The 19,306-nt window shown below is 41.0% G+C and overlaps 1 protein-coding gene and 1 long non-coding RNA gene across 2 annotated transcripts in view; one reads left to right on the top strand and one right to left on the bottom strand.

Annotated features, from left to right (window-relative positions):
* The window catches only part of LOC115074306, a 175,093-nt gene that overhangs the window by 15,252 nt on the left and 140,535 nt on the right, over positions 1-19,306 (bottom strand). The window lies entirely within an intron of this gene.
* Positions 16,668-19,306, top strand: part of BARX2 (BARX homeobox 2) — a 53,627-nt gene continuing 50,988 nt past the window's right edge. The window contains exon 1 of the mRNA XM_029573627.1: positions 16,668-17,051. Coding sequence (XP_029429487.1) covers positions 16,865-17,051 — 187 coding nt within the window. The 5' untranslated portion in view covers positions 16,668-16,864. The remainder of the gene's footprint in view (positions 17,052-19,306) is intronic.

Below are 19,306 nucleotides of genomic sequence, written 5' to 3'. Positions count from 1 at the left end.
AATTTTTCACTCAGTGCATTATCAAGCTGTGGAATCTGTTGTCAGAGGACGTGATTAACGCGACTAGCATAGATAGCAGGGTTTAAAAGAGGTTTGGACAAGTTCCTGTAGGAAAAGTCCATAACACATTATTAGCCAGGTAGACTAAAGAAAACTATTGTCATCCCTGGTAGTGAGTAACAGGAATTAGATCTACTTTATGGGATCTGCCAGGTACCTGTGACCTGGATTGGTCACTGTCAGAGGCAGGATGCTGGGCTCAGTGGACTTTGGTCTGACCCATCATAGCAATTACATTCTTATGAGAAAGGCCTTACTGAATCAAACTCTATGCTTTTTATAGTACTGCTATTGAACTTGAATGTGCTTGCAGAGATGTAACCAACAATGAACCAGAAAATACATATTTGCCTTCCAGCTGCCAAATCTAATGAAACATAAGTTTAATTATCTCCAATTTTCTTTTTTTTTTTTCCACAGAGGAAGAAATATTGAGAGATCTTTCAGGAAATAACAGCATTCCCCACTGTTTATCTGTGCCATGTATCTACATTCTGCCTAGAGGGTATCAGGAAGAATGGATAATCCCTCTTTTAAAAAGAGCATGAAGAGAGGACACAGATGCAGACTACCCTCTACTAGGATTTGAGGAATCATGCCCCCTCTATTCCTTGCAATATTGTGGTTGGAGATAAAATCAGAATTATACCTTCAAATTTAATTCAATTAGCTGCTTGGCTTTCCATTTGAGGGTTTTTGGGGTTTTTTTTTTTTACTTTAAAAAAGGTTTTGGCTACTGGAATAAACTTGCAAAGTTGAAAGCTTTTTTTCCGGTCACTAAAAGTGAAATTGTAGTGAACATTAGAATATGTAAAAAAGCAAGTACCTCTTTGTACATCTACTGTACTTATAGGAAGATTCTATGCACTTCTGTAACACCTCCTCCCCCTTCCCAGTGCAATAGTTATCTGGGGGACTACTCAGTACTAGGGTTTAGTCCTGACTCAATCTTGCAAACCATTGAACAGATCCTCCAAAACGTAGGGAGGATTAATCTCTCGCACCCAAGGTGTTTAGAAGGTGCGACACCAAAGAGATGACACAAGTATGGTGTTCCAACATTAAAGTCTTTCCTGAAAAATAGCAGCGATCATCAGGCATCATTGGCACATTTTAGCTATGTATAAAGTGTTTGCTGATCAACTTCTTATAGCTTATTCCAGAAGATGCAAAATTAAGAAGCACGTGATTAGGAAAGCACTATCAATGTCATAATCACAAGGTATATTAGAAGAACATTATGCACGCGGGTCTTGCTCATTATCTGGCTAATTTTAAAAAGAGCACACATGCATCCATCGGCACGCAAGCAAAAGATATGCTGCAGTTTTATATCGTGCTTAAAAGGTGGCTCCAGTAAATATCCCGCGCATATTGGCACCAGAGTTTTAGCAGCTTTTACACATGTATGTTCACATAAGGGGGAAACCGTAGGAGCACACTATAGGAGAGACAGCATGACACTATATATATATTCATCATTATATGAGGGGCACTTTCAACTCAGGGTGGGTTTGGGAGGGTGCGGAGTTACATTGGTGCGCTACAGACCCTTGCACCCTGGCAATGGGGGAGGGAATGAAGGATTTGAACAAGTAAATGTAAATTGGTTATTTATTCTCTCAGACAATAGAGGGGACTAGGGGGCACTCCACAAAAGTTAGCAAAAAGCTCAATTAAAAGTTGAGAGTCTTAAGAAAATTGAAGCCCCTATTGCATCTAAGCGATTTTCGAATTGTTTTGCAGGCTCTGATTTTACCAAAATTAGATTATTGCAATGCGCTCCTGTTAGGAGTATCCTTGTCATCTATTCGTCCTCTGCAACTTCTCCAGAATGCGGCTGCTCGTTTGCTATCCAACATAAAGAAATATGATCATATTTCTCCAGTGTTGATGAAGCTGCATTGGCTGCCGGTTCAGTCTCGCATTCACTTTAAGTGCCTTACTTTAATTCACAAAGCTATATATGGAAACAATTCTGAATGGCTTAATGCATCCCTGCGTATTCACGTTCCAGTACGAAATTTGAGATCACTTGGGAAAGCTCTACTTTCAATCCCGTCACCCAAACTAGCCCACTTAGGCTCCGTTAGAGAAAGAGCATTGTCCCTGGCTGGTCCTGGGTTGTGGAACTCCCTTCCGGTTGATATTCGATTGGAGGAGAATATCAATAGCTTTAAAAAGCAGATTAAGACCTGGCTTTTTCAACGAGCTTTTAATGAGGTCAATTGATTCCTTCTTTCTCTTACTTTGCTAATAGATGACAATAGGAGATAAGGGTTTACTGGGATAATAAGCCATAAAACAGGACAAGAACTGCTATGGTTTAGGCCTGGTTAATGATAGAGGGGTAATTAGAAGGGCTTAAATGGGAAAATGTAGGTTTTAAGACTTTTACTTTGTCTTTATGTTTTATGTTTTTTTAATCTAATGGATTTTATTTATTTTTAGCTTATTACTATATTGGAATCTACTATGTAATTTTTAGTGAGTTTTTAGTAAGTTACCTGTTTTACGAGTTCTTGGTTTTTATGAATTTTGCTACTGCAAGTTCTAATCATTGTTAACCGCCTTGATATTATTTTGAAAGTCGGTATATAAAGTTACATAAATAAATAAATAAATAAATAAATAAATAAAACAAACTGGAGAAAATTATTTTTCACTCAATGAATAATTAAACCCTGAAATTCATTGCCAGAGGATATGGTTAAGGCAGTTAGTGTAACTGAGTTTGGATAAGGTTCTTATGATTCAAACCCATCCTGAGCTGAAAGTGCCCCTCTTACAGTGATAGATATATAGAGTGTCATATTGTGTCTCCTACAACAGTGCTCTCTCTCTCTCTCTCCCCCCCCCCCACCCAGTGAGGTAGATTTTAAAAGAAGTGTGCGCGGCCTACATGTGCACGTGCTACCCGGCGTGTGCACATGTACACCCAATTTTATAACATGCGCATGCAGGCGTGTGCATGTTATAAAAACGGGGGTCGGCACGCGCAAGGGGGTGCACAGTTATGCACATTGTGCATGCCGAGTAGTGCTGCCTTCCCCCGTTCCCTCCCCTAACCTAACCTTCCCACTCCTTCCCCTAACCTTTCCCCACTAGCCCTACTCTAAACCCCCCCCCCCCCCCAAATATTTATTTTATCTTTTGCATGTGCCGGCAGCCTGCCGGCATGCAATCCTTCGACACAGCGGCAATGGCCGCTGTGTTGGAGGCTTCTGGCCCTGCTCCCACCCCTTTTTGCAAGCCCGGGGACTTAGACATGTCCCGGGGCTTTATGCGCGTCGCCGGGCCTTTATAAAATATAAAATCCTCTGGATTTACGCCCGTAACCTTTTTAAAATCCGGCCCATAGTAGTTAGAGAGTCTTGAAGACCCCTCTGGTTCTTCATCCTGTAAGACACCCACTTGACCCTGAACCCTCACACTATGCTGAAATCCCTAAAACTTGAGATCTTCCATCTTGCTCCTCATCAGGACTAGCAATAAAGTTATGTGGATAACACACCAACGCGCACCATGGTCAACGTTTCTAAAATTTGGAGTTCTGTGCATCACTCTTGGCCCTGCCCCTTTTCCATCCCCTTGTTCTTGACATGCATCCGGGTGTGTACTTTGTGGCTTCTTAAACTTTGCATACACGGGGCCATTTTTGCTTAAGCAATGCTTTTAAAATATACCTCTTTATTAGAAATCTTTGAAAAGGGTTGTATGGATAACTACATGGACCATGGCGGAATGAGAAGTTGAACTGCTATAGACAATTTTGGATCTTTACTCTTAAAAGCGTCAAGCCATTTGGTTTGAATGAAGAGATTGTGTGATCCAGTTTATATTAAGTGTTGCATTTTATGGGTTTTGATGTTTGCCATTGTTTTGATACATTTTTAATTTCAACATATCTTCATAGCTAAAAAATGATGCTCACTGTTACTGTGACCCCATTAGCTCATTCAAATTGTAACAACCTCATAAAATGGTATTTCTTTATCAATTGTGCAGATGATGGCCGACCTGAGTAAAGTCATGTTTCCCTAAAACACAGTGCTGTGTTGGTTGAAGTTGTATTAAGTTTTGAGATATCAACATTTATTTCCACACGTCTGAGATAAGTAATGTTTTCACACAATTGAGGTCGGGAATTTATTATTTTTCACAAAGATAAATGTATTTATTTAATAATCTGTTATTCCATGAATCACATAGGCCAGATGATTATTTTGATAATGGGTAGTTGCAATGTGATAGTGTTTTGATGTAGCAACTAATATCTGCTTCTGATGTTCTATTTAACATTTGCTTTTATTATACCCCTATCTGTAACTTATGAGTCTAGTGGTGTAGATCTTATTAAATACAAAAATCTAAGTTTAGAAAAGAAAGTGGCATTATTTACAGGCTCCGGTAGAGGGAGAGGTAGCTGATAACACTCTGACATTGGGTCCCAGTGAGACAGTAAGGCTGAATGCAGAAGCCTTGTGAGCAAAAGCCCAGGGTACCAACTCCAAGGTAGAAGCCATAGATCCAAGCAATTGTAAATAATCCCAGACTCTGGGAACCCATTTGGCTAACAACTCCCAAACCTGAGCCTGAAGCTTGGCAATGCGCTGCTCGGTAAGAAATATTCTCCCCGACTTCGTGTCGAAAAGCGCCCCCAAGGAATTCCAGACTCTGGGAAGGAAACAGATGACTCTTGGCCAAATTGATGATCCACCCTAGTGTTCGAAGACAACCGAGGACCAAATCCACTGCCATCCGGCACAGGGATTCTGACTTTGCTCTGATCAACCAGTCGTCCAGATAGGGATGAACTAGAACACCTTCCTTTTGGAGAGCCGCAGAAATCACATCCATCACCCTGGTGAAAGTCCTGGGCATCATAGCTAAAACGAAGGGGAGAGCGCAGAGATGAAAGTGATCACCCAGAATCATGAACCTCAAATATCGTTGGTGATTCGATCGGATTCTGATGTGTAGGTAAGCCTCGGTCAAATCCAGAGAGGCCAGAAACTCCCCTTTGTGGACTGCTGCAATCACGGAGCACAGCGTCTCCACCCGGAACTGCAGAACCTTAGCGCCACACTCACCTTTTTTAAGTCCAGGATTGGGCGGAACGTGCCTTCCTTCTTTGGAACAATGAATGAAATGGAGGGACACTTTCCTTAAAAGAGCAGCAGCAACAGCAGCTATTTAAATAACATCTGGTCCTTTTTTTTTTTACCTATTCAATTATGTAACAATCGTTTCAAAATTAATTTTTCAGCTTTGAGGGAGGAGGTAGGGAGGCTCTGATGGAACACCAAAGACTTAAGAGACTGTGTCTCTGTAAGTGGGGTCATGCTCGGAACATTTTCAGTAAGGTCACGGGTGCATACGGCAGGCAGTACCAAAGCATCACATGATGTGTGATTAGCCACATTTCTGTCATTACTTGAAAAGTGCTTCAAAAAGGCTTTTTACCATTGTTTGCGTTTTCAGGAACATATTCTGCATGCTTGAAATATCACTTATTTCATCGCTTAGCCATCCTGGTGTCAGGCTTAATCAAAAGAAAAAGGACAACTGTTTGCCAGCTGGAGAAAGCGGGGAGGGAGATGGCGTCAACCTGCCATCTGTTGCAAATCCAAGGTTTGCAGGGTAATCTCACATGCTAGTTTATGGATCTCAGACACATGAATCTTCAGATTGTATTTTCACCATTTCTACCTCATCCATGTTCATATTCTGGATAGTATTCCATTAACTGACCTGTTTTTTTTTTATTCAACAAAACATCTGAAGAAAGAACTTGTATGCTCTTGAAAACTCATCTACATCATTATCTTTGGACAATGATATTGGTCACAGCCTGCACATAATCCATACAAATTAAGATGAGTACTCTTATCATGAATGCTTGATCTTCCACAAGCTCCCTCCCTTCCAAACTCTTGGCCAATGCAATAAGGTATGCACTCAGCAGAGTGCACAGTTTTACCCATAGTTATGCATGCATTTTTTGTGCACAAACTTTAATCCTGATGCTGCAAGGAATTTTGCGCACAAAAAATGTGTACATAGAACTGTACACATTGTTTAGTGCTCTTGCATGAAAATCCCATGCAAATGAAAGCATTAGCTATTATCCCTCAAAACAGAAAGGAATGCACTGGCTTAATCTTTGTTTTCTTAACACTGGAAATTTTACTTCTGATCTGAGGTGGTGTAGTTTCCAGCAATAGTGTTAATCTATGGGCAGAAGCAGGAGTTTTGGTGCTGCAACTTGTAGTCAATATTTTATGCATAGAAAACAAACTTTGTGTACATGAATCATGTACTCTGCACATAAATCATATTTTTCAGTGCACCAAGCCTTTTCTTTGCACACATTTTCTGGTTTGTATGCAGTTGTTACTCCTGATGCATTAGCATACCATTAGCTTGCTGCATAGGAAGTTAAAAATCAAATAGCTTGCACATTAAAAACTGTGCGCTGAGGGATAGATTTAAAAATGTGCGCATGGTTCCTGGTGCAGGCACATGGACGTGGGTATTTTATAACATGCACATGCCATGCCTATAACCCCCGAAATTTACACATGCGGACTTTTTAAAATCGGGGCGTGAATTTCAGTGCACACTTTAAATGATCAGCTACTTACTTCAGCCCCTGAATCAGAGAGGAAGGTCATTATGAGAAGTCAGCAGAGCCCTGCCAATGCAAAACATGAGGAAATACAAACAAATAGGAACAGCACAAAAATAATTCCTTCTCGTTCTTAAATTTTATGGTTAAAGAAAGTTGTTGGTGAGCACCACAGAAATAATAAGCTCTAAAAGAAATACCATTTGTGATGTAAAATACTAGGCCAGGGAGAAGAAAATGAACAAGACGTTTTTCTTCCAGAGGCTATGCATTGCTCCTTCCTTCGTCTGTGCCTTTAAACACCTCACGTCTGGCTTCTCATTTACACATACTGTAACCACAGCTCTGCTCCCTCCAATAAACATTTTTATTGCTTTCAGCTTGTCTGGTTATGGCATGCTTAGGATTTATTTTTCTCTTTTGCCCTTTATAATTAGACAGTGAAAATAATACAAATTAATTTGTTCCAAGTCATACTTTTATTTTGCTTCCCAGAAATTATTCACTAGAACAAGAGGCTCCTTTGCGGTAATGGGACTCTGGTTCTATAGAAAATCCACCAGAAGGTCCTGAGATCTTGGGGAAATACATTTTAGTCTGCCAGGAAATCTGAGTTCCACTGCATCTAGGTAGCAATTTTCAGACTGTCCGTTTTGGGACAAAATCCCTGGATGCTTTTTACTGACAGACTTTGCATCAAGTTTCAAAGAGAAAAGACTGTGCATGCTCATTTTTTCCTTTGAAGGTTGCACAGACTTTTGCATCATTTTTTGTGTGGGTAGATTTTGTAAGGAGGATAAAGGGCATAGATTTGAAAATACATTACATGCACTATTTTCCAATCCTCTAAAACGTGCCGCTGGGAATGCCTCATCTAAATGCAGTATAAAGCATGCACATTGTCATCATCATCCTCACCACTTTTATTTCTGAATCACTTTCTGATTTTGTCAATGCCCAAGAAAGCATACATACTTTGAGCCAAAATGAGGGAAGGCAATAGTCAGGCAACCAACTTATGCATAACAAAGGAGGTCATTTTCAGAGTTACACACGTAAAAATTAGAATATACATGCGGAAGTAGCCTCAACTTGTGCAATCACTATTTTATAAAAGTCAAACGTTTGTGCATACTTTACGTTTTGTGTGCACATATAAGTATGTAAAAATGGGGCGGTCTAGAAGCATTCCAGGGTAGGGCCAACAGTTACGCACTTAAGCTACTAGTTTAAAACTCACCCATGTACATTTGGCAACTTACTTGCGTAATTTTACACCTGCTAATTATCTGGTGTAATTGATATTAAACTTATTTATTGTGCATTGTTAGCTGGAAGACCTGGAGGGAGTTCAGGCTGAAGAACCAGGAGGGGCTCGATGATCTGGAGAAGGACTGAGAGAACCAGTGACGTAATTCATAAACTGGTTAATTTCAATTACACATGCATGTTTTAAAATATGCTGACTTACACACATTGTGGGGTAGATTTTAAAAGGTGCGCGCGGGAGTAGATTTGTTCGTGCAACCCGGCGCATGTTATAAAAACAGGGTCTGCGCAAAATTGGCAGCCTGCGCGCACCGAGCCACGCAGCCATCCTCCGTTCCCTCCAAGGCCGCTCCGAAATCGGAGCGGCCTTGGAGGGAACTTTCCTTCTGGCCCCTCCCCACCTTCCCCTCCCTTCCCGTATCTAACCCACCCACCAGCCCTAACTAATTCCCCCCCTACCTTTATTTTACAAGTTACGCCTGCCCAAGGCAGGCGTAATTTGTGCACACTGGCCGGCTGCCAGCGCACCATGTTCCAGTCCGGGGGCTGATCTGGAGGCCGCGGCCATGCCCATGGAATGCCCCTGGGCTGGAACCACGCCAGCAGCCTCACCCCCAGAATGCCCCCGATGATGCGCCGGCCGTGACACGCCCCCCCCCCCCAGGAAAGCCCTAGGACTTACGTGTGTCCCGGTGCTTGCGTGCGCCGTCGAGCCTATGCAAGATAGGCTTGGCGCTCGCAGGGGGTGGAAGGGGCAGCTTTTCGGGGGTTACACACGTATCTTACGCACATAACCCTTTGAAAATCTGCCCCTATATTTTTAGAATAGGTAGGAAAAGTACATACATTCAATGCATTGAAATACTCACTTTCAATGCCTTTCATGTATTCCAGAGCAGACACCTAAAGCACATAAATGATTGCAAGTTCTCCATAGCTGGACCTAAACTATGGAACTCACTACTGGAGACAATTCGAATGATCCCAGAAAAAAAGACATTCAGACGTGAATTAAAAACATGGCTGTTTAAAAACGCTTATAATCTAACTTAAATGCGGGGCGGGGCGGGACAGCGGCCATTAGCTGCTGTCCCAGGGAAGTGCGTGCCGGCAGTCAGCCGGCACGTGCAAACTACTTCTGCTCCAGGGGAACAATAAGTAGTAAAACAAAAAAAGTGTAAGTCGCTGGGTCAGGTTTAGGGGTGGGGATGAGAGGGAAAGAGGGAGGGAGGGAGTTTTGGTAGGGGGGTATGGAAGTTCCCTCCCAGTCTGCTCTAATTGGAGCGGACTGGGAGGGAACTGGGGAAGGGCCGATTGTGTCGCCGTGGGTCATTTTCAAAAATTTAACCCCCCCCCACACACACGTGCACTGACCGCACATGCGCGCGTGGATTGTAAAATCTTGCGCACATGTGCGCGTGGCTCCCTGATTTTATAACCTGCGTGCGCCAGCACACGCAAATTATAAAATCGGCGCATATCTTTTAAAATCTACCCCTTAGTATGTATATGCCACCATGCAGAGTTGCTTGAAAATCATCCTCAAAAGATATAGTGCAAGGAATCTACATCAGAATTAAAACGGCCAATGAAAGAAATAGCAGCATAATCTGTGGGATGCATGTGCACTAGTTTGAGATAAAATGACAAACTGTTTTGTTTTTTTTAATGTTTTTAACATGTTAAATATCAGGGATGAGGACATGGTTGTTAGCCTTTGGAGGCATAACAGATAGTTAACTCGTTAAAGCACGGTACTAAACATCATGAATTGTTGGTTCCCATACCAGGCTTTTCCTTAGACTGTGTGACCTTGGAAAGGTTACTTTACTGCCCTATACCTCTGTATAGCTGGCAATAACTAGGAAATAACAATAATGGTGCTCCCTCCATTTACTGTGGGAGCTGAAATCCTTCACCCCCAGAGGTGGCTGCAAGTATAGTGCTCAAGTGCTATAAATGTACAGCACTGTGGAAATGCACGCACGGTTATATGGTTAGGAATCTGGGCACTCTCTGCTCTCTTGTCTGGTGAAGAAATCATTCCATGAGGCTGGCAGAGACTTCTGGGCGGCCACAGCCTTCTTCCTACAACTCCTCACCTCATAGCTGTCAAAGGTTTGACCACTGTAATCATTTAATTAATGCTAGAAATAAAACCCTTTGCGTATTTAATACTATTGAGCAAAGCATCAACCCACTCCCTCTCCCACACTCATATCTATATTTTTTTTTGATGGGTAGAATCACAAGCTATGCAGGGAAGTCATTCACTAAAGGACGAGGATTGAATTCTAGGAAATGTCAAGTTACTTTTTTTATGTGTCTAAATCAACTCCCTTAAACCAGCTTGTTTGTGGGTTCCTTGGCAACTGAACGTAGACGGCAAAATAAATAAAAGAGAAAATGTAAGAACATTTACTTTATAGACAGTGTTTTCTAATCTATTGTATATTGCATCATTTTGAGGATGCCTGAGACAGCACTCATTAAACAGATCAAGCTTGTACATTTGCAGAACGCTTTAATCCAGGTTTGTCACATATCTCTTTCGTTTGAGGGGAGTCACAGGATATTTCAGTTGCAAAAGAGATGTAAGAATAATGCATTATATTCTGCTGCCTTGGGGGAGTTGTTAGCAGATTTTCCTTGGGTGCTTGGCAGGAATCAGTCCCTGGTGCTGCTTTCTTCAGGCTGGCATGGCAAGGAAGGGAAAACAGATGTGCCAAGATGCACACATAGCAAAAAGTAAAAAAAAAGCAAGAATGGCACTGCTAATAGAAGTGTCAGTATTAACCAATTGACTATTCTCTGTGCTATGTACGTGTGGCGAGACAAAAGATCATCAAATATCAAGAGAGACCAGGAAACTGTAACCCAGACACAGAAATAGTTCCAAGTATTTTAGGTGCCACTGGCCTGATTAAAAAGACTTCCAAGTTCATGCCTGTATATGGCCTGTATAATATGATTCTACTACCTTATGAGCTCCAGAAGGAAGCTGTCTCTGGGACAGTGCAAGTATTAAGGGGTAGATTTTCAAACATACGCGCGCACACATAGACGCGCTGATTTTATATCAGGCACGTGCCGGCATGCGCTTGTTATAAAATTGGGGGGGGGGGGGGGGGGGGGGCCGCGCGCATGTACGAGCGGAACACGCAAGGTGGGGGGGGGGGTGTCAACTTTTGCAATCTCTGCCTGGTGACGCAATCGGCCCTTCCCCAGTTCCCTACCCCCCTATCTAAACTCCCTCCCTCTTCCCCTCTCCTCTCCTCCCTACCCCCCCCCCCCCCCAAACCCTACCTATCTCTCGCTTTTTTTTTTGTTTTACAACTTACTTCAGGGTCAGGGCTGAAGTAAGTGATGCGAATCGGCTGGCTGCCGGCGTACGAGTCATTGGGACAGCGTACAATGGCGCTGTCCCGGCCTCCCCGCCCAGACCCTGCACCCTGCCCCGCCCCTTTGAAGATGCCCGGCACTTGTGCACGTACCAGAGTTTACGCGGGTGGCAGGGCCTTTGAAAATTTGCGCGGCGCACACAAGGCCCGGGTTTTACACGCGCAGGCCTTTTAAAATCCGGCCTTAAGAGCATTAGCAGTAAAATGGAGAGATTAAGATGATACCCAACACATCCTGATTTAAGAATTAGGGCCCCGCTGGCCTGATGCCTCAGGGGCAAATGCTATGTCAGAGTCAGGCCTTCCACTCCCCAGGTCAGCTGGGGTTAAGAAATCTGTGTAGGCAGCATTCATAGCTCCCAGGGGGTGTGGATGGAGGATTCATGGTCCTTGCCTTAGGACCCGTGCTTGCAGTGTTCTGAAAGGAGCTCTGGTGCAAGGCCCCTGGCTCAGGACCATCACTGCCATGACGAGGCTAGGCAGGTTGAGGCAGGGGAATGATACAAAATAAGGGAAAAAAAAATCCCTGGGTAGTTGTGAATGAAGACTCATGGTGCCAGGTCCCAACCCTGATGCTGAATGAGCTGAAGTAAACTTCTGGGTCAAATAAAGTGCGAAATTCATTCTTCTCATGGTATGTGCATTAATGTATCCATTTGGAGACACTAATCCCAGAGAGCACTCCACCTGCTTATTCATTTTCTCATTACCTACCTCATTTGGCTTCAGTTATGAATACACCTGTGGTATTTATCAGCGTCAGTCAATTATTTTTATGCCCTGAATAATAGTACAGATTTTGTAAAACTTTATTTTTGCTTTAAAGACATTTAAGTAGATAGACTAACAGACAGAAAGACAGAATAGACAGAACAATTTGAACTCACCTCTCTTGAAACTCAAACATCCCTATATGCAAGCAAAATCTGATTCTAACTGGATATTATAAATAACTAAATATCTCTCTATATGTATCTGTATACAGAAAATCCTCTGCCAAAGAAATTCCTCAAAGTACAGTTAGTGATTTAGATCAGAGACCTTCATATTAGGCACTATGGACTGTGTAGCTTTTACTTGCCTTATAAATAACCATTTGTCTCAGTCCATTTACCATCAACATGTAAGTACTTTTTAGGAGGTTTTTTTTTGGCAATTAAACAATAACAAACTTATCTGATTTTTGAAGACAGCTTCCAAGATTATACACAGCATTCAAACATTACACCCCTCCAATGTGATTGATATCCAAATGTTATACTATGATCTTCATTTCTTTACTTTGAATCAGCCTCTTCACTGTACTGGAAATGCCTCCACATTACAGAATTTAAAGTTGTGGATGATATTTCATTCCAAAAATCATGAGTCAGAGAAAAAGGTCTGGGTTAATGTTCTAATACATATTTAGAAGACTTCTGATAATTTGTTGATACTAGCATATCTGTATATAATGTTGAATGGACACCTTTTCATTGTATATTTAATGTCCATTATAAGATTGATTATGTAGAAAGAACTGTATTTTTATGAACAGGCACAATGGTTCAGTACGGTGCTTAGACAAAACTGAGACATATCACATCCTGGTTTGATTTATTTATTCAAAAGTCTTTATCTGAATTGTGGAAATCACTGAAACCACCCCTGTCTAAATCTAGAGGCCAATGTACTAAAGTGAGCAGAAGAGCACATGCAAATTTATTTTCTGCATGCGAATTTGCTCAGTAGCAAAATAGAATATCGTTTTGCTGCAAACTGTATTGCAAAAGCTTTAACTACATCTCATTGAGGTGTAATGTTTTTGCAAAATAGTGTTTGCAAAGCATTTAGTGCATGTAGTTTAACTATTAATCAATTCTAATAAGTTGCTTTGCAAAATTTTGAGTCGCAGTCACTTATTAGCATAGGGATTGGATAAAACTCACTAAAAAATCCTCTCATGTTAAAAAATCAATTTATGGATAAACAAAAATCTATGTTGGGCATAAAGGGCCAGCAGCATGCATTCTCTCTCACACCTTGAACATGTGCTATTTGTGATGCTTGCAAAGTTACTTGCAAATTTTCCTATGTTTCAGTACATTAGCCTATGTCGTAAGCTTTTGGGGGAAAGAGACAATGTAACTATGAGGCCAATGTCTAAATTGAGATAAATTTCATCCAGTATTTTGGTTTTAGTGAATAAGCCCAGTAGCAAAACGTCAGGTTATTTTAGTAAGACTTTACGCAAAATCTTTAACTACACTCGGTTGGGGTGAAGTTCAAGTTTGCAAAGCTCTTTGGGCTGTTTTGCAAAATTTTGCAACAAAGGCACTCATTAGCAATGAATTTTTGAAAAATATAACTTGCCAATAAAATAACGCATGCAGAATAGGTATTTGCAACTCAAGCATTAAATTTTGCTTGCAAACGGCAAATAGAGTGCATTATGCTAATGTTTTAGCATATGACGCAGCCTTTGCAAAAATTTTCTCTGTTTACTTTCGTACATAACCTTTCTATGTGTCTTAGCAGGAACAATGTGAATTAGCAGAGAAATAGAGAGAGAGAATATACTGTAATTTATTTCTAGCAATTTACAGTGTCCATTTGGAATCAGTTTTTTCATGCACATAGGGATGTCTAGGTTTTAGGGGATTTCCGCCCCCCCCCCCCATATATTCCTAAGTTTGTGTAGGCAACCATCAACCTAAATATTTTTTAAATAAAAATAAAGTTTAAAAAAATGATTTAGGGCATACAAATAATTGGCTGAATGTGATAAAGTCCATAGGTGCATTGATAATTGGGGCTAAATGGTAGGTAAGGAGAAAATGAATATAAGCAGGTGAAGAACTCTTTGGGGTTACTGGTACCTTGCACCTCCCGTGGCAGGCAGGAACCCCACTCTTAAACTTGGGTAGATTGGTTATCATCTAAGGCACATTTTCAACTTTCAAAATATGTCCAACTTAAGTGGATTGATTTTACCCCAGAAATTATGTGAGAACGAGACTTTATTCTCAGCAGAATATTTCTCAATGAAGTCCACTTTATTTTAAATATTTGTCTTTACAGTAGGTTTTGTAGTCTTTTCTTTTTAAAGAAAAAAAACAGAAGTATGGCCAAGATTTAAATTGCCAGAAAAATGACATTGCTTTTTTAGTTGTGCTATTTTAAAAGTAAGTAAAGACCAGATAAAACCCTTGAAAAACACATTCAACTATCTAAAGGAAACAATATTGTGTATTTTATCTTAATAATAATGATAAAAGCATTCATTGCAGGGGAATTGATTTTTAATTCACATAGATGTTTACTGCTCCTAAAAATCTTATTTAAAACATTTCTATATCCCAGAATCCTTTTTTTTTTTTTTTTTTAAATTCATTGTATTAGTGAAAACCACAATCTCAGATCAATGTGATATGTAGTTTGGAAAGTACTTAAAATGAATCGATCCAAAGTCAGAAATAAAACTCAGTAATACAAATATGGTTAACTTATTTGATATTAGAACATTCCTGGAGATAATTCCTTTTCGTCTTTTAAATGCGGGGAGTAAGAATTGTACGATATTGTACCTTAACCGGCACATTTTTAAATGCGGTTTAAAATGCAATGAATGCAATGAAAGACCTTTCAATAAAAATTGCCGAAGACAATCATGAAAATCCAGAAATATTTTTTTTAATATGTTACATTGTTTTGAATTTTAAAAGTAATGGTAAGGATAAAGTATTGCGTCAATTTAATAAAAACATTGAAAATACAAATCGAGAAAGTAAATCTTCACAAACCACTCGATTCTTTATTATAACTAATATTTCGTTTTCAAAACAGCCCGGATTGTTCTTTTTTTTTTTTTTTTTACATAAAATTATTTAAACGATCAGAGAAAACATTTTCTTTTTAAAGTTTTCTACAATTATACTGGACTTTAAATTTTAAAGGTTTTTCCAACCGGCCTCGAACGAGATAAAGCAGTGAAAATCCAGACCGATGGGTTTGTTTTTTGGTTAAGACTAGTACCGAAAAGTGATTTTACATCAACCAGAATAATCCCTGCCACTAGCGCGACGCCTGAAAAATGAACGTCAAAACAGATAAAAGGTTAGATAATGAAACAAAGGAATACGATACTGAAACCAAAAGAAAACTCCTGGCCGAACTGATTCTGAATCGTTTGTGCACATGAAAATATACACTTAACACTTGTCCTATAGAGCACAGATCTAAAAATAAGAAACCTAAGCACTCTGGAAAGCTGAAAAAAAAAAGAATCATAATCTCTTTGCTGTGATTTCCTTTTTTTATTCGCATCAGCATTAGGTGAGGAAAAGTCTATAGATGAGGTAGCAAAATTAGACGAGACAGCACAGGCTCCTGCACAATGAAACTGTAAGACAGCCCCGGGGCATTTGGTGTTGAACCAGGGAGGAATTTAAACTGTTACAATACAATAAACCCTGCCACTTTCCAAAACTGGAGAGGCAAACAGAGGCGCAATCAATCTTTGAAATATTTATTGGACGCTTGTTTGTTTTCCTCCTCCATCTGCTGCCTCCCGTGACACTTTTTTATTTTTTTTAATCAGGAGTAAAGAAAATGAGAGCATAGGAAACCTCTGAAGGCTGGTGGGTGGGGAAGGCTGTCATTCGGCTTACTAATTAAAACAAGGTTTGGAGAGACTTTTGACAGAAGAAGATACAAAGGTGAGTAGGAATAATTGGTACAAAATTATGTTCGGTAGAAACGAAACGACATTAGAGCTATATTGGGAAATAAGTTAGAAAATGTGAAAGAAAAATACTAGACTGGCCGGGTTGTCTTCCAGCACCTGCAGTTTAGGTTTATTATTGTACTTATTTATGTCCACCTGTCCACATAGTATCTCTTCCTTTATTAAAACACACGGCATATTATGCGTTCTCTGTATCCAGAGTCAGATGCATTTATAACCAGATCCCTAGCCATAGGTTCAAAGCTGGCAATTCATCATCGGGCTGACTCTGCCGCCACAGAGCTGAAGTGAGCCCTGGCGTATATTAAACCAGTTGCCTAATTGCAGACCTGCGCGTTCAGGAGATCTGGATCTCATCCAGTCCTGGAATCCGTGCACCTTAAAACCGAGGTTGCCAACCAAATCGTAGGAAAGAGAAGGAGGGAGGGAGGGAATGCGGACCCATCTGTTCTCTGCACCCTCCCTGCACCGAGCAGGGAGACGAGGGAGGGAGGGGAGGCTCATCCTGCCTAGAGGAAACTTTCTGATTGACAGCTGAAGTGTCCTAAAAAGGGCTGCAAAAGAGGTTTATCTGCTGGGTTATACAGGAGAGGGCGCAGGGCAGGCACAGGAACTCCGCACAGCTTCTTCCATCGTCTCCTGAGGTTGCTGCTTATCTTTTCTTTATATTTCCCCCCCAACTTATTTTGTTTGTTTTGTCTAAGGTTTGGCCTTTCAGGAGGAGAACCCTCCTCCCCCTCCTCCTTTTTTTTTTTTGTAACCAGCCGCGGCTCTACCATGTACTGCCAAGCCGAGCTGAGGCTCCCTTCTCCCGGGCAGCTGAAGGCAGCCAGGCGGCGCTACAAGACCTTCATGATCGATGAAATCCTGTCCAGGGAAACGTGCGATTATTTTGAGAAGCTTTCCCTCTGCTCTGTGTGTCCTTCGCTCATCGTCCGGCCCAGGCCTCTGCACTCCTGTTCCGGTAAGCGCTTCCTCTCCAGGTCTGACACCTTCCCTCCCCCCTCCCGGCAGACCCTACCTACTGTCTTCGCCTGATTCTGCAGAAAGCGCGCGCGCGCTTGCTTCTGGCCAGATGTGTGAGTGGCCTCGGCAAGGCGCACGCGGCATCACATCACCGGGGGAGGCAAAAAAAAACCCACACATTGTGCCACAGAAAGAAATCATTCTGGCATGCCACGGACTGTCTTAAGATGATAACAATTATCATAAACCAAACACCCAGCACGCACAATTCATTTCGCAAAGGGAAATAATCCATGTCGAACGCACATTGCTGCCATTAGTAATCTAGGAATCGAATGGATTCCTAACATTTGTGCGATATTTTCTGCTGGTTCCTCACTTGGAATTGTACGGTTTCCTTGTGAGTTTATGAGGAAGGCATATAAGCTTACCATTACATTTTAAAATGAATTAACCTGGATAGTGCACGCGGCGTTTGTGCATGTGTGCATGAACTGTACGGAAGGCGACGTACAGGAGAGATAAGAAAGAAAAAATGGTGTATTATAATATTTTGCATATGGTTCCAACATTCTGCTTCCTTTCCTGCACAGACTCCTATAGTAAAAGACATGTTTAGAAGTTGCAGGATTATCTTTTGTTTGTAATATACGCCTACCTTAAAAGTAGGTGTGTGCATTGGAAATACCGACTGTATTAGCTCTGACTGCTTAAGGAAACACTGTATGGTTCCTAAGTCTGTTGCCTTAACTTTTGCGAGTTTACTTTTATTATAATCTTATTTTTTTGCATGCAATCCCTGCCCTGAAGGAGCACGCATAGAATGGGCAAATAAAATAGGGTAAAACACTCTAAATTCTTTAAAGAAGGGGGTCGGGTTTTAATAGCTAATTCTGAGTTTTGGTTTGATTTGAAATTAGCCACACAGATATGATTGATATGTGTTTCTTTTAATTTTAAATGATAATCTTTGTAAGCTCTTGAAACACCAAAAAACACCAAAAATTAAAAAACAAACAAAACAAAAAATCCCAAACAAGCAAATCAAAATACAGAACACACTTGTGCAAATAAAAAAAATGAAATATTTTAATTTACTATCGGATATTAAGAAGCCTTTTCATAACACAGTAATTTTATTTTTGTGTTTAGAAGGCAGGCGGATGAAAGAGAAATGTCTATCTTTTAAAGATTGCTTTGGTATATCTGAACTTGTCTCTCCTGCAACTACCTAATAAATCTGTGTTTGGCGCATAAACCTTGTGCAAAAGACAAGTATCAAGTGATCTTAGAGGAATAATATATAAAAAAAAACAACCCCAAAATCCCCAAAAAACAATTCAGTCAGCTGGCACAAATGAAGAAAGATACAGTAAAAGAGTTCAGTAGCTATCAGTGAAAAAGAAATTCACGTTAACTGTAATCATTTACTTGATTCATGTAAGTGGTTCTTATTCGTTCTGCTTTGGAGATATCTACATTCTGAAAAGCTGTTATTTACTCGCTTTTATTTTATTTTTGCTGCTCTTTGCGGGTTAGGGGTGGATCCTTTGGGCTTACTGAAAGCTGGCTTCTTTGGGGGCTGTGGCTATCCCCTCGTGTTTTGTTGTTTTTTTTTTTTTGCCTCTTGATGACCTCTCCCCTCCTGCCTAGCCATGGCAATGGCAGTGCCAGTGCCAGGCGGCTGAGAGGCAGCGTCTGCTTTGCCTCCCAGAGCTCCATGCACAGGTCTGAGGGCCGCGTCGCCGCCGTCCCACCCCTCCGCTCCAGCACGGAGGCAATGAAGGCTGCCTCCGCCGTAGAGGGGTCAGTGGGTCTATTTTAATAGTTGTCAGTGATGTGATGGGTTGGGTTTTATTTGGTTGATATTGAAATTGGGATTGGGAGGGTGGGTTTGATATATGCTAACTTTGTATGCTGTGCAGGGATATTTTCAGTGGGTTGTATTTGGTTTCAGATTGTATTTGGGATTGTGAGGGATGGATTTGGAATATGTTGATTTTATATGATTAATATACCATATTCTGGTAAAGCCTACAACAAATACATCTTATTATTATTACTACTACCCCTATTTCCAATGGTTCCAAGGCGCAGGAAGTAAATCCAGAAACGGAACCCTGGTTTCCTGCAGGACAGTGCGCAGTACTGCTGCTGGATCATCATCATTTCCTCCCCGTAAAGGACTACTGACATGTGAAAATGGCAAAAGCCAAATGTGAATGACCTGAAAAAAATAAAACCCGACGCAAT

This window comes from Rhinatrema bivittatum, chromosome 12 (assembly GCF_901001135.1).
Source record: "Rhinatrema bivittatum chromosome 12, aRhiBiv1.1, whole genome shotgun sequence".
Classification (NCBI taxonomy): domain Eukaryota; kingdom Metazoa; phylum Chordata; class Amphibia; order Gymnophiona; family Rhinatrematidae; genus Rhinatrema; species Rhinatrema bivittatum.
Note: the sequence above shows the minus strand (reverse complement) of the source record. Positions and strands in the feature narration are given on the sequence as shown.